Here is a 15,543-nt window from a genome sequence, read left to right as displayed (position 1 = left end):
AGGGAGACACCTGTGGATGGTTGGTACTCTTCAGTATTTAGAGACCATATTACCTCTTCCTGGACTAAAGGGCATTTTTGTCTGGATTTTTCCTAGGACCTAGCAAAGGAAAGAGGCTGCCATTCCTAGTAGAACAGTGAACTCAGTAGAGGGATCCTTTGAAAAACTCAACAAAGGATTCCTCTAGCTTTTCCCATTTCATGCTCTGTTGTTTTCCTGCCCTACAGGTGGGAAGTAATTGCCATGAGCTCAGAGGTTCCTGCTGGGAACCTCCTTGGGTCTTGGGTTAAGGGGTGAAAGGATTACCTTTGGGAGGGAATGAGGAAAGGAAGAAGGCTGACTGAGGGAAGAGGCTCTGCTGCATCAATTGCTGTGTGCCCAACCCACACAGCACGTAGTACCATTTGTACATAGGTAAGTCAGTTCATCTCCATGTGCTGGCTGTGGGATTGGTTTCCATTGTAGCCATTTGAAATGTAGTCATGTACTGGGAGCAAAGAGCTTTAGGCCTGGGAGGTGGACTCTTAGTCTAACCCAGTCCAGTAGTCAGCAAGGAGTAATATTTGTATGTCATGCAGTTCATCTGTTCTAAGACTCATTAGTAAATGAAGAGTCATAGTATTAGGAGTTGCAAACTATTCAAACAAACATATGTAGAACAGCTGTGACTAGTAAGTATATTAAAATGATATATTTACTATATAAGTGAAGCTAGAGTCTAAATTCACTGGTAAATAAATGTTTGGAAATGATTAGTTTGCTTTTATGAAATGAGAGAAGAATAAAGAGTGCTACATTATGAGCAGCTGACATGTGATAATGACTGCTCCTTCAGAAAACCATAATAGGAAGCTGTCTGACTCACTCACATCTAGTGATGGCTTCTCTGTAAATTATAAGTCATAAAAACCCAATATGTCTACCCTGGAAGTTAGTAATTTTTCCCTTACTGAAATACTTCAATTCTCCCTCGTAGCCTATGAGTCTGAAACGCTTATTATAAGCAGTTTAATGAAAGTAATTGTGATCTAAACCTGATCCAGCAAGCCAATGCCTTGTTTTGTATTACTGTATTGAGAGATAAAAAGTTGATTTAATTATTCTTGTTGTCAACTCATTCCTTGGTTTTGCTGCAGTGCCAAATTGGTTGGCAGTCCAATGTTCTTAAGGCCCGTAAAAGTAAGAGTCTCACCTCATGCACATCATCAGATGGCCACTAGATGGGTGATATTTGTCTTGGATTGAATTTAAGTCAGCAATGTGAATGTGAAAGACTTGATATCTCGTTAACAATCCCTTGATCTGCCCAGTTCCCCTGGGTGCTGTTTTAGAACGATAATCTCAATCATTCTTCAAATCTTTATAAGCAATCAGCAACTCTTAGAAGATAAAACTTTTCCTGCTAGTTCTACCAAATTAAAAAAAATCACAAAAATCCCAGCAGGTGAGCTAGAGGCTTTGATTAGACAGGTATTCTTTTTAAGTCAGCTTTAGTCATTTTAGATTTTGTTTCTGCATGCTTCAAAATGAGCTAACTAATTTAGATTGGGCTGAGCGCTTGAAATAGAACAATAAATCTTTACTTTAATCTATGAAATTACTTTTAACCTGACATCAGTGTAACTTCCAAGTACCTTAACCTTTTCCAGAAAGGATCGTAGATCTGATTAAACTTCAAAACTCCACCGTCTAGCTTACACGAAAATTTTCCTTAATAGTGTGCCAATCGCACTGCTTGTTCTGTGTACTGTGTGGTCAGGGCCTTTGTATGATATTTACCAAAAGTTAGATTTTTCCAGTGTAAATAGGAAACTGAGTTTATTACTTTTCCTGGAACAAAGATGAGATCATCGTATCAGCTTTGTACTGTGACATGATTAAGTTTGTGCTGTGACTCACTTACCTTGTCCTGGAGGACAAAGTTATCAAATTGACTGCCACTGTAGGTATGGGAGCAGAGGCAGTACTGTGTGGCAGACATTCAGGTGTTCGTTCTGAGTCTGAAAACAGTAAGTCTTGTCTTAAAAAGCACAACGTGAGTGTGTATGACTTCTTTTTAATGAGGATGTCTGCTTTCGTTTCCATAACAGTGTTAATATTTAAATTATCGACCTAATCAGGTTAAGCATATGGGCTGCACCATCTAATTTTAAGGCACACCTTGTTCGTAGGAGTTGTGCAACATCAAACTGGAAACAATGATGTAATTAGCTGTCCATCAGCAAAAAACGTCTGGAGGGTTTTATCTGCAAACCTCTAGGATAAGACAGGCTGCTTTATGAAGTTCAAAATGCCGTATGTGGATCCTGTTTGGGTATTTTGTGTCTTAGCAGCGATGATAATACTTGACAACTTTCTTCTCATAGTCACAAAGAAAACGAGGGGGAAAATACCCAGTTCACATCCTGATTAGATCATAGCTGAAAGCTGTGCTGTCGGCAGCCTTTTGTACACAGTTCGATAGGCTTGTCTATTCAGCTGAAGCCAAAGCTGCAGCAGTGGCAGTGCTGTAAGCTAAGTGTAAGGTTCACCGTCTGATCTGCGTGGGCGCAGTTTCTCAGAACCCCTGCATTCATTAGGATTGCTTTTAGCCAGTGGTATCCATTTCTCAAACACCAATTTCACACACAAGATAAAAGCAAAAAGCCGATGCACGTGTAAAATAAGAGTATGTTTGTTCATCTGCTGGTACTTAAACATAACGTATTTTGAGATAACAAAAACTACAAAGAAGAATTTTCTCCCTGAAAGACTTAATAATACAACTCAAGATTGAAATTTAACTTGTCTCAGCAAGCGTCTCATGGCCAAACAAACAATGCATCACAAAGCTGGTTAATGTTGAGCCACAGCAGCTGGGCTCATATTTATTCTACTTTTCAATAGGACTTGCTTGACAATTTTACATAAAAGTCACTTCCTAAATTTTTTTCTTATTAGACATTGCCTTCTAGGCTGCTTGTTCAAGATAAGCATCAAAATGATGGTTAATCTTTGTTGTATTGCAGAGTTACAAAGAGAAACAATCGGTTTGTTTTCCAGTGAATGTTCTATCCAAATTAAACTGTTTACTTTCTATAGGAAAAAGGCTTCTTAGTATGGCAATTCTGTGCGTTTTGTGTCTATGGAAGGCCAAGATTTCCCCTTTGTTGTGGATTTGTTTCTTCACCAAGAAAATTTTGTCTTTTCAGTTTTCTGCCTCTTAATCTCCACCTTTAGGGACAAAGGTGTGTGAGCTCAGTGATGCAAGAAGGGATTTTTTTTCTCCTGTTCCTGCTCTGGGGTGTCAGGAACCACTGGCAGTGAAATGCAGCAGCCGGGTAGGGCAGTGATTTTTACTTTAAAAACTAAACAAAAAAACATGGCAGCTAAACCCAGAAAAGCTCGTTTGTCAAGGCCCTTGGACCATGTTACTGGTAGATGACATAATTAATTTCAATTTGGATGTGTTTTATAAAAATAAAGATGCACTAAAAATGTTGCGCTAGCATCTTTCCTATGTTGGTAGCTCAGAATTCTAACATTTACAGAGCTTTCAAAGTAAGGACTTCCATCACAGTACCCTCAGAGCACAGCTGTTGAAGGAGCTGTTGCCCCCTTGCTTGGCAGTTCATTCTCCCTTGCCTGATAAAGCACAGCTGATGGTTGCTCCCGAGTCTTCTGCAGCATGGGATGCAATGGATTGTTGTAAATCACCATCATTGGTAATCTGAGCTAGCCGACTTAGTGGGTTGTGTGTGTAGATGTCACATTCTAGCTAAGTGCCTGGTAATTTCTTCAACTGTTTAAACTCAAGTGCTTGTGATTATTTACTTAATTGCATGGTTTTAATTTAGCTAAAATTTGTTTGAATACATAATACAGAAGATAAGCTGGAGTATCTGTGATAACTCAGTACCAGACAGCCTTCCGTGTGGTGAGGAAGAACAATTTAAGTAGCTAGCTTGTAATTTCTTTGTTCTTTCCTTGACACTGTGATAGATACTTCCTCACTTTCTCCCACTTAGGGTGATCACAGCTGGGCAGTGAAACCAAAGGGAAATATCCCCCATGCCCATGAGCTGCACACACAGCCCCTCTCCTCATTCTGTCTGCCATCAAGTATTTATGCAGAGTTGTCATGTGCTGCCCTTCTTTTTAAACTGTCAGGGATGAGTTACCAGCAGCATGAGTTTGCCCTTAAATAAAATGAGCCTTGGTCTTCCATGACATCTTTTATCAACAGTAATACAGTACAGTACCATTTGTGTCATTGGTTAATGACATCATGTTGGACCTGCAGTGGCTGTATCTTTCCTCTTTTGTTGTTGATAGAAGACTGCCAGATTGAAGAGCTTGATCCTTCTTGCTCCCTAGCATAAGAGCACTTCTTGCATGAGTTGGAAATGTCAGCTGATAAGAAAAGATTAAGATGACTGTAAAGCACTGTACTGAGAGTTTTAAAAAAAAAAAAAAAAAAAAAAAAGTGATTTATCTTTTCTTTGCAAGTTTCTGCTCTAAATCATTTAACTTTGTCTTGGGGCCCTTTTGTTTTGCAGTTGCAGCAAAGAAATTCTGCAGTGTTTACATATATCTGTTTCTTGCAATATGACTATAAAGAACAGGAAGATGGTATTATGTTAGGGACAGCTGTAAGGACTTCTTCCATATACAGACTGACAGGAGCTGCAACATAGCAAATTGACAAAAGCACAGGAAAGCTGCTCAGGAGTCTATTCATGACTGATGAATGTGGTCATCAGCCAAGTGTGGGTACCTGTGAGCTATGAAGAGGAAAATGGGTACGTAGTTATGAGATCACTAGCTGCTCGATAGCACTAAACCAGCAGTACGCAGGGTGAAACATATGGAGTCCAAACAGAACAAAACAGCTAATAGTGATGACATCCAAAATGTGAGTGACAGAGAACTTGTGCTTTTCTGCAGGAGGAGCTGCAGTGAGCAGGGATGACCTCTGATGTAAGCTCTTACTTGCAAGTTGGCATATGGAGGGATTAATTCTCTTTAGTCTGTTCATTTGGAATAAGTAGTGCAAGTCTGGAAATGTGCGTGTCTGCCTTGGGTGCAAAGTTGGGCTGCCTTTTTAGTGATTGTTCGTGACTGACATTAAAGTGTTCAGTCAGTCTGTATAGGATGGTCTCTTATAACGAGGGGAATCAAGTATGGAACCTGCTCTTGAGAGAGCAGCAAGAAGGAAAAGTATTTATTCCAGAAGCTGCCAAGCTGTGGATTTGTTACTGTGAAAAGTTTCTTACCTCCTTCTTTGGAAATGCGTTCACTTTCTGAGAGCCATCTGTAGGGATTAGCTGTGCTGGTGTGCTAGGATGCTGGGAGCCCCGCATGGTTAGGAATAGATACAGGAGCCATCCAGAAAGCAGAACTGCCATGGTCAGCAGTGAGAAATGCGCTCTGTTTTCACACAGGCAGATGTTTTTCTTCTGATTGTACAGTGAAGCCAAGCATTCTGAAACCTGCAACCTGTTTAGTTGATTCATCATTCAAGGCCAGCGTAATTCCCAGTGACTATCATTGTTATTTTTTGTTATGGAGTCCTAATTCATTGTTTCTGCAAGCACAAAAGTATTGCTGGACTCGTTTGGTGTTTTGGTGCACTGTAATTTTACATAGAGCAATTCTGTTGAGATTGCCCAGCTGTGTCATCTGTTGGGCTCATCACTATTACTTCCTTTTGACCTCTTCTCTGTAATTGCACATGCATGACTTACTGGCTGCTGTAAAGATGCCTGAATTCAACTGTGCTCATTTTAAAAAAAAAAAAAGAACCAAACAAACAAACAGAAAAAGTAGATAGACGAAAATGATTCTTTTTGAGGTCAGAGAGGACCAACTGTGTAGCTGTTTGCTTTCTGCCAGGCAGCCAGAGCCATCTGTCACATGACAGTGAGCAGACAGATTTTTAGAAGTTCATTTGTTTTTATGACCGTTTTTACAATTTTATGCAAATTGAACCATTGCATAAAGCGTAATTTTCCTCAGAAATAGATGGTTTAGAGACTTACATCCCTGTTCACTCATTTACACATTCAGTTGCTTTTTATACAAAGAATAAAAATGATGCCTTTCTCCTCTAATAAAAACTCCTCAGACCCATGTTTTGTCTTTTTCTACTGTATGAAGCACCATCCATTTTCAGTACTAAAAGAAAACATCAAGTTTTACGTGTCCATAGAAATTAAGCCTATAATAGCCTATAAAGGTTATGAAGGAATTAATGTTTAATGCTTTAATATTTAGCTTAAACTCATAATCTGTAATGATTTTTAAGGTTTTGTTGCTCTTTTTATTCTTCACGTATTCGTTTTTCATATTCTGTATTTTTAATATAACTCCTGATAGTCCTTCCAGTCTTGGAATGGTAGATCTAAAACCTGAAGTCAAGTTGTACAGGTTTTCAGTTGTTGGGGTGCTGTGCTCAAGTCCAGATGATAACCACTGTGAGCACAAAGTTCTTCTGCTTCATCCTCAGCAAAAGTTAATGCTATATAAAGGTTCTGCCAGGGGAAGCCTGAATTGCACCACCAAATCTGTGAAAGAACAATTTGCCAGTATCCACTCAAATATGGCTTCATGATGACATAATAGTCTTTATTTCTATGTCGAGCATTTCAAAGCAAGACCAGCTTTTTCTGTTGTTGTTCTTGGGTTTCTTTTATCTTTTAATGTTTTTGAGGCTATGCATTAAAACTCAAATTTCTCCAGTGAGTTGTATTTGGCAGTTCATAGGGATTTAGTCAGATCCTTTCTGCATCACAGGCATGGCTGCTCAAGTGTTTGCGTCCTTGGATGTGTGTAGGCATTTATGAAATTAGTACTTGCTTGGTTGCTTTCATACTTTTCCTATATAGTAGTTGCCATTTAAAGGTCAGCGCTTTCCAATATATTCTGGGTGTCACATTTTTTCCTAATAGTGAGAAGATGAGTTATCTGTATGATTCTTACCCATACGAGCATAGAAACATTTGAAATAATTTTGCATCACCATAGCATGAAGTATGATAGTGAAAGATCTGGGGTCAGTTGTATTCACTGCTATGCCCAGAAAAGGAGGCCATCCCTAACTTCTGGAGCATGTATCAATTAAATTTGGGTATAATTTCAAAATGTGTAATCAGTTCTGTGGTTTCATGGGGAAAATATAAATGATAGATTTCTCCTTTTTCTTTTGTACGGGGAATTCATATGAGACCAGCAGATGTCTAGGAGTTGTTGGTCTCCTCAGATACAGTGAGACCTATGAGAGGCTTGCCAGAGTGTACAAACTCTGTCCATGGCCCTTTTTGCTGAAGCTGATATTTGGGCCCAGCAGGGAATGCTTGGGCAGACTGAAATTACTCTGAAGTGACAGCTCACGGAGCCATCAGCATGCAGATGATGGATGAACCTGTGTTTGTGGATGAGGTCACCAGCAACACAGTGGCAAGTGTTTATTTTTAATGTCATGTTGATGTTGGGCTTGCTAATGTGCACTATGGAACAGGCTGCATATACTGGAACAGCAGCCCAGGGAAGCGGTGGAATCGCCAACCCTGGAGGTGGTCAAGAAATGTGTAGATATGGCACTCAGGGATGTGGTTGGTGGGCATGATGGGGATGGGTTGAGGCTGGGCTAGGTGATCTTAGTGGTCTTTTCCAACATTAATGTTTCTATGATTCTATGTGTAACGCAACCCTGCAACGGTTTGTGGAAGTCTTCTCTGGCATCTTGAAGCTACCGTTTGCTGGACAGGACTGTGGGTTACTTTTGCTGATGAGGTTGCTGTGGCCAACTGGTTCTAAAGGATGTAAAGAGATAGCCCTGTCCACCTCCACTAAATTAAATCTTCTGAATTCAGTTGTAGAAGATAAAAGCTGTGATCATATCTGTTTTCTGGGTTATAAAGAGGGTTATAAAAGTTATAAAGCGAAAGGTGTCAAGGAACACTCAAAGTCATAGAATTGTAGAACGGCTTGGGTTGGAAGGGACCTCAAAGATCATCCAATTCCAACCTCAGTTCCAAAACCAATTAACAGTGATACAATGGGAGCAGACCTGCCTTGTCTCACTGCAACAGGCCCTTGAGGCAGCACGCTCAGCCTGCCTGGAGCCCGGCTGTCTGCAAGTTAGCAGTGGAAACTGCCATAAGCTTGGAATAAACCCTCACACCTACAAATTATAAGACAACAAAACACATTGGGTGAAGTCTTGGCCTTATCAAAGTCAAATGGAGCTGGCTGCTGACTTCAGCACAACATGGATTTTATTCATAAAAAGAAAAAAGATTTTTGAATTCTAAAATCAGAGTTAAACTGTCCAATGTAGGGTTTTTTTTTTTTGTCACAGATACCTGCTTGTTTTCACATGTATTTACAGGATCTGAACGCCACAATGTCTTTGTGTCTGCAATCCCTGGCTATAGCAGTACTTGCCAAAGCACACCTGGAACACTCATGCATTTGTAACTTTCATTTCTTGTTTTTATGGTCCAGCAACATTGCTCAGGCCTGTTCAGATGAGTTGGCAATTAGTAACGTAAATATAACTCGTCTGACTTGATTTGTTCTTCCCACACGCATTCCGTCTGTCTCTCTGTGGTGAACCATTTGTAGAGAGGAGAGTAGCAAGGAAGCCTGCTTTGATGGGATGGATGTCACAAAGGTGCTCAGTCCTTACTAGGAAATCTCATACACCATGGGGAGCAACAGTACTGTGCAGCCACCCTTATGAGCACTCTCACCTGCACTGATCCCTCCATGAGCATATTCTTGGTCACAGCACTCCTCTGTAAGAGGCAGTGGCTGAGTGTTACTGCCCACAAATGGTGAATGACAAACCAAGGAATGCACTTGGTTTGATTCCTGCACTGCCTGCACACAGCTTGGTGAGACAGACTGGAAGCAAAAGTCCATCTCAGGACATTTAAAGATACAAGAGGTCAGCAGCATGGGGAGCCTTTCTTGTCCAGCCCCATTTCCAGTGATGCCGTTCCATTCACTTATTCACTGGGCTGTCACATTGGCTGTGGCAACGCTTTGACAACACTGTATTTTGTGACGTTCGTTCAGTTCACATCCTATGTAGAACCTCAGGTAGCGCACAGGGAAGAGATGTAATTATTCTGACTGTGGCAGGAGCCAAAGCTCTTGATCACAGAAGGGCCTGTGAGATGCTTAGTGCTAGGGTACGTGTTGATGTCACAGTGATTCTAAACCTGTGAATATCTGGTGTTTGTTTGGTAAACCAGCCCATGTACTGACAGTGGCTGCTCCCATTGCTAGCAAAGCTGAGTGAGAAATGCAGCTAACTGATCCTGCAAGATAATTGGGTTAATTGCATTTAAAGCTTGAGGAAAAAGTAGGATTGGAGACTTCTCAGTTTATTAGCAAAGAATCATCGAGTCACAGAATCATTAAGGTTGGAAAAGGCCTCTAAGACTTCTAGTCCTACTGCCAACCCATCACCACCATGCCCACTAACCATGTCCTTCAGTGCCACAAAAGCATTCTTCCTTTGGGTGCTTCCTGCTGTCCCCTTCCTGCACTCACCCTCAGCAGCCCTGCAATGCCTGGGCAGCTGCTCTCAAGTGTAAGTAATACTGATCTTTACATATCAATTATGGAATTCTTTATGATTCATCCTTGCTGAATAGAACTGAAGGAAGGAAAGCTTTGGAATGGCTATTAGCTTAATAAAGGAAAGCCATTTTGAAATTATTTTAAAATTGCAGTGAGTATGCAACTAAACTGAGATTTTAATTACATTTTAAATTAATGGAACAGCTATTGATTAGTGATTAAGTATGTGCTGTAGCCAGCCCTGACAAATCAGCATTGTTACAAGGGATCATTAAAGAAGTTGTTAAAATTCTAACTGAAGTAGAACTGCTGTGGATAAAGGATACAGAAGTGCTGGGAGGGAGATGACAATGAAATGCATGAGAAGTACATGTGGCTCCAAAAAGTTTATTGCTGACAGCTTGGTTTGTTAACTTCTTTTTATTTGTGGAACAAAATGACGACAAAAACTGAGCAATCTTTTAATACGTTAAGAAGTCTGCAAAGTGCTGTTGATCCAGTTCCTGCCTTGGGGTGCCACCTGCACTGCTGGCAATGCATCACTGCAGTGTTATCTAGACGGGAGATTTAGGCTAGATATTAGGAATAAATTCTTTACCAGAGTGCAGCGAGGCTCTGGTACAGCTGTCCAGAGAAGCTGTGGTGCCCCATCCCTGGAGGTACTCAAGGCCAGGCTGGACTGGGCCCTGGGCAGCTTGGTCTTGTTGGTCGGCAGCCCTGGCCATGGCAGAGAGTTGGAGCTGGGTGGGCTTTCAGGTCCCTTCCAACCCATTCTGTGATTCTATGATGGCACAAGGCATGCTGCAACACAGGCAAACTTGTAGTCAGATCCTAAAACTCCATAGGACGAAGTCACTAATTGAAGTAGAGTGTTTCAGAATTAAAAGAAAAAGAAAACAAAAAACTGATAGAAGGTTTTATAATTGAGCATGCTTTGAATGGTTGATGTGTAACGCACAAAAGACAAGTTGTTAAAAGAACACTGAGGTGGTACAGGTTTCATCACCTAAGCATTAGGGTTTATTAGAACTGGAGATACCAGTAGCCTTTATTTGACATCCTAACTCCATGAAGCATGATCCAGGTTTCAGTGACTGTTCTGCTGTGACCTGCTTCAGGTGTGTGGGATAAATGGGAGGAATGAGCATGAGGGGTACCTCAGAGTTGGTTGGAAATGTTTAGTAGAGGCTAGGAGCTCTCCTGGGGGAAGAACAGCAGTGTCTTGTGGTTGGAGCACTTTGCTCTCTCAGCAGCCATACTGTTACAGTTTTGTCTTTGTCTGAAATTCAGAACTCAGGTTACAAAATGTCTTTTGCAGCCATGGGATGTGAATTAAAGGAGAATGGATTACTGAAATATAATGGATTGCTGAAATATAAATCAAAGGGTTCAGAAATGACCTCAGGAGAGTAAAAATGCCCAACAACATGTAATCAGAACTTACTAATGATTTATACTTAGGTAATGAGGTCACTGTTTGTTTTTTTTTTTCCCGATACACAGGATAGATTTTAGTGCACTACAGACAGATCCCTATTCCTGCTAACAACAGGATGTTCTGATTACAGTTGTAGTGTCTGAGAATCACTGCTGATAAATGGTGGAGGTGGCAGCTCTAAGTACAGTTTCTCATGTAATTTAAAAGGGAGATTCAAAGACATGTTGCTTGATCAGTGGTAAATAGGACCAGCCGTGGCATGCTAAGGCTTAAAAGTCCTTGCCAGATTTTGGGATTAGAAATTGTTGTTTCAGGCATTAACTCCTCCAGTATCAAAATAATCAGCTGCTCTGATCCTCTCCTTTTCCTTTCTGTTTGGCCAAGATTTACTTACCTTTGCAAGCAGGAACTGATATGCAACATTTTGCTTCTCCCCCCGTTTTGTGATAGGACTACTGCTTCAGCAAGCTGTTAGGTGTCCAGTGTCTGTGTCACTGTGCTGGGCAGGTTAAAGCTGTGTCCCTGTGGCCTTCCCATTCACTCTGCCATTGGGTCAGGGAATGTGCAGCTGCCTGTAGCTGTGTGGCTATGCTGTGTAAGGCTGGAGACCTCACAAACCAGCTGTTACAGATGAGTGAGAGAAAGCAGTCACAGCAAATTCAGCTGTGATCAGGATGCTGTTGATACTGAAGGACATACAGCCTGGGTCACTGTGTGCTCTGTAAGAGCCCTGTGCAGGCGATATTCCTGATGAACAGTGAGCAGCAAGCAACAACTGAAATGCAGTTGTTTCCACTGCTGCGACTTTCAACCAGAGAAAACCCCACGTGTCCTGATGTTAAGACTGACACAGGCTTGGTTGTTTTTTCCTAGGGTCCCCGTGGAATTCAGAATCAATAGTTTGTATTTACAATGGTCCTAAGGATGAAATCAGGGTTGGCAGACTGTGATGTGTGAACTCGCATACATATACAGGCACGCAGAAAAAGAAGGATTTTGTTAATTAAGCTGAGACATTTTAGACAGCCTGTGCCTAAACTTCAGCCCTTTTTGGTAAAAGGGACTTTTCTCTTGGGTCTCTTTAATGTCACATTCCATTTACAAGGGTAACAAATGCTGTAACTTGTTTCCCTCTTCCCTATCCCGCAGAAAATGACAGAGAGGAATTTCTTTCAATGCCTTTGATAAGCTCTCTTTCTTTTTGTTCCAGATAACTTCAAACGAGAAGTGCTTGGAGAGCCTGAAGAGTGATGGCGATGCTCTGCTCTGTGCTCTGCAGAGCCTGGCCCAGCCTGCCAGGTGCGTCCCCTCGGGCTTCGGGGCTTTCAGGATGGGAGCTCTCCGCCTCCTGTCTGCCGTGACTTCTTCCAGCATCGCCTCCTGCAGCAGAGGCCCCTCAGGTTTCCACCCTTGGCCCCCTTCATCAGAGCTCTGTGGCGGATCTGGGGCCCGCTTTGATCCCAGCTGTGGCTGGCCACAGTCAGCTGCACCGCCAGCCTGTGCTGGTGCACATCTGTCATGTTCAACTTGTTGGTTTTTATTTTATTTCAAACAATCAGTCTCTTTTATAACCGGATACTGGTCCGTGTTTCTTGGCATGGTGGGTGAGATGCACAATGTGGTAGTTGTGCCCTGTTTTAAAGTAACCAAACTGTGTGGTATGCTTGCAAGCTGATTTTTATTTATTTATTTATTTATTTCCTAAATATGCAGCTGAAGAACAGGGATGCTTTTGTTTGCAAATACCTGTGGCTTCCCAGCAAAGCTTTGAGGCTGTGGGCACTGCCAGGGCTTCCTCTGCAGGAACAGAGGTGCTGGTCCCAGCAGCTTGGCCAGACCTCAGCTCCTCTCCCTTGGACTTTCCCTCACCTAATCCTCCCCTTGGATGTATAAATGAATGAATTGCTGTTCTCTGCACCCCAACTGCAGGCCGTTAAGCTCCATTTTGCTCCTGGTGAAAATAAATCGGAGATGGTATTTTATAGATCAGTTCTTGAACTGCTCAGTTTGTGCAGTGCTCTCTGTGCTCCCAAACACAGGCAGGTCTGGGATGACACCTTGATGTCATCCTAGTGATGGGAGCAGGGATGTGAATAGAGAGGAAATGGTCAGGAAGTGGTGAGTTTGAGGATCTGTGTGCTGGGACACACCAAGCCCATCCTGAACAGCTGCTGACTCACGTTTTTTGTATGACATGGTAAATAATCCAAATAACAAAATGATAGCTCTCCCTAGGGGGGATGCTGGCACTGCCACTGAAGATGACAGTGATGTGATGGTGGGAAAAGAAGATTTTTTTTTTTTTTCTTGTTTTAGAACGTTTTCAATCTCTCACTGCATTTCAGTGTTAAGTGCACTGCACAGCCCATCCAGCAGCCAGCTCTGAGTCTGCCTTTCTGATCTCCTCTAATTGTTATCTGCACAACTCCGTACTCAGAAAACCACATACTACAGAGTCCAAAATAAGCAGCAGCAGCTTCTCTCGTTTGACTCAAGATGCTCAGGAGACCAAATCATAGGCCAGGCTCCTCTGCTTGCAGCAGTGGCAGGAAGGCTCCCAGCAGCTCATGGATTTCATTTTCTGTCCTCCCAGATTTTAAGGAACGCACATCTCTGTCCATTCACCTGCTGAGGAGCCTGGGAGGGATCTAGCCTGCATCTCAAGCATGGACAAATGGCCTACAGGGTAGACAGGAAAAGTCCTGGATTAGCATGCTCAATCAAGTGTAGCCAAGTGGCCTTTCCGTATATGAACGTTAGAGGCATTCTGCCATCTCCTCAAACTCCCTCTCCTGTGCCATCTTCCCTACAATGTCCCTTGTCACCTATTCATTTCAGCCTCCTCTTCTCACCTGTGCTTTGAACCCTGCTAAGATGCCTTTCCAAACTTCATGCTGAATTGGAAACATGAGCAGCCTGATCTCCCAGGCCCTGCCACCCACATACCATCACTAGGTCGGAGTGGGTGAGGCGTGGTTTTGCTTCACTTGTTTTTCGCAGACCGGTTTCTCCTCTTTCAGCGCAGCAGGAGGAAGACAACAACCAAGCAGTGCCATTGCTGGCAGGGATATGGCCGGGCAGCACGCTGCTCTCGGTGCTCTCTCCTGCTGCCTTGTAGCAGCTGCCTCTTGCCAAACTCTGTTATGTACTGTTGGCTAGTCAGAACAGGCAGCCCTGGGGTTGGTATGTAACCAACGATCAGGCTTAGTAGTGAGGTGGAATTCAACCTGAACTTCAAAACGTGGGGTCTTAGCAATGCGCTCCTCAGTTGTCAACGTGCGTTTGTTTCAGGTAACTGAAAGTTCTGCTTTAAACTGATGCTCGTTAAGAAATCGGTTTACAATGCGGGCTGATCTTTGGGATTTCATGGGCAGTTTTGTGTTCCCCAGAAGACAGTGTCAGTAGGTATTTGTCATTAGCAGCAACAAGGGAAGCCTCAAGTTGGCCTGCTGCTGTACTTCCTGAGTTAATAATGAAGGATGGCAGACTATTTAAAAAACAAAACAAAAGCAAACCCAACTGCTTGTTTCTGCATGGGAGAAAGCAGAAGTGGAGTCATTTTCCTCTCAAGCTGTGTGTGTGTGGGATTCATGGGGACATGGTAGATTTTATCTTCCCATTCACGGAGGAGATTGAGCAAGGCAGCAGTTACTGAGAATTTAAACTGGATCTCATTTTTACACAAGATCTGCTGCAGGATAAAATCACTAGTTGCGTGTCCTTGCTCAACAGGAAAATGGGATAAAGTTACTCAACGGGTAATGCTGAGAATCTTCCAGCATAGATAATTGCAAATGGGGGGTTTAAACAAAAAGTTTTCCCTTGGGAGTATTTAACAGCTGCCACTATGTTCAATTCCTAGCTCTCACGCTGATGTTGCTGTTGCCTCCCTGTCATCTGAAATTCTGAGAGCAGTGGCAGATGAAAATCCAAAGCTGACCAAGTGAACTACTATGGACCAGCCCACCAAAATGCGCAGCTGTGCGTGATGCTCAACACTGTCCTGAATCAACGTCTTCACACAAGCAGAGCAGTCCTAATTCACTCGGAGAGCCAGTGAGTCGCGAGCCACAGGCATGGTTTTGGCTTCTTCAGAAAGAACAGCTTTCTTCTTTATAGCCCCTTATGGGTGAATTCTTGATTACTGTTTTACCTTGCTGGCAGCGTGTGATGTAGTGTGAGTACTTGACAACTCGAGTTTGAGAAGAGCAAATAAAATAAATAGTTTAGTTGTTTCACAGTATGGGCTGAAAGTGTTTCACTATTCTGAGGTGTGTTAGAAATGTGACATTGGTGCCTTAAAGCAACTGCATGTTGCTGCCACACCTAGAAGGCAGGGACCTTCCTGAGCTGCTGATACCAGCCCACCTTTGGACAGCCCTTTCTCCAAGTGGGGAGGTAAGCCAACAACACAAGGTAAACAAACTGACCTCACCTTGTACTTTCTACTGGAATTGCTTTCTCACAAAACCTTTACTATCACTGTATCTATCCCTTTTTAAAGCCTGACAGCTGGAATTAGAGCTGGAGGT

At 42.4% G+C, this 15,543-nt stretch overlaps 2 protein-coding genes across 9 annotated transcripts in view; one reads left to right on the top strand and one right to left on the bottom strand.

Moving 5' to 3' along the window:
• Positions 1–15,388, top strand: part of ULK4 (unc-51 like kinase 4) — a 214,550-nt gene extending 199,162 nt beyond the window's left edge. For 6 of the 8 annotated variants that reach the window (XM_048951205.1, XM_048951208.1, XM_048951201.1 and 3 more), the window contains 2 exons: positions 12,222–12,310; positions 14,874–15,387. In XM_048951205.1, coding sequence (XP_048807162.1) covers positions 12,222–12,310; positions 14,874–14,958 — 174 coding nt within the window. In that variant the 3' untranslated portion in view covers positions 14,959–15,387. The other 2 variants (XM_048951206.1, XM_048951207.1) reach the window with 2 other exon arrangements.
• The window catches only part of TRAK1 (trafficking kinesin protein 1), a 489,038-nt gene that overhangs the window by 333,500 nt on the left and 139,995 nt on the right, over positions 1–15,543 (bottom strand). The window lies entirely within an intron of this gene.

The sequence above is a fragment of the Lagopus muta genome, chromosome 7 (assembly GCF_023343835.1).
Source record: "Lagopus muta isolate bLagMut1 chromosome 7, bLagMut1 primary, whole genome shotgun sequence".
In the NCBI taxonomy this organism is placed as follows: domain Eukaryota; kingdom Metazoa; phylum Chordata; class Aves; order Galliformes; family Phasianidae; genus Lagopus; species Lagopus muta.
Note: the sequence above shows the minus strand (reverse complement) of the source record. Positions and strands in the feature narration are given on the sequence as shown.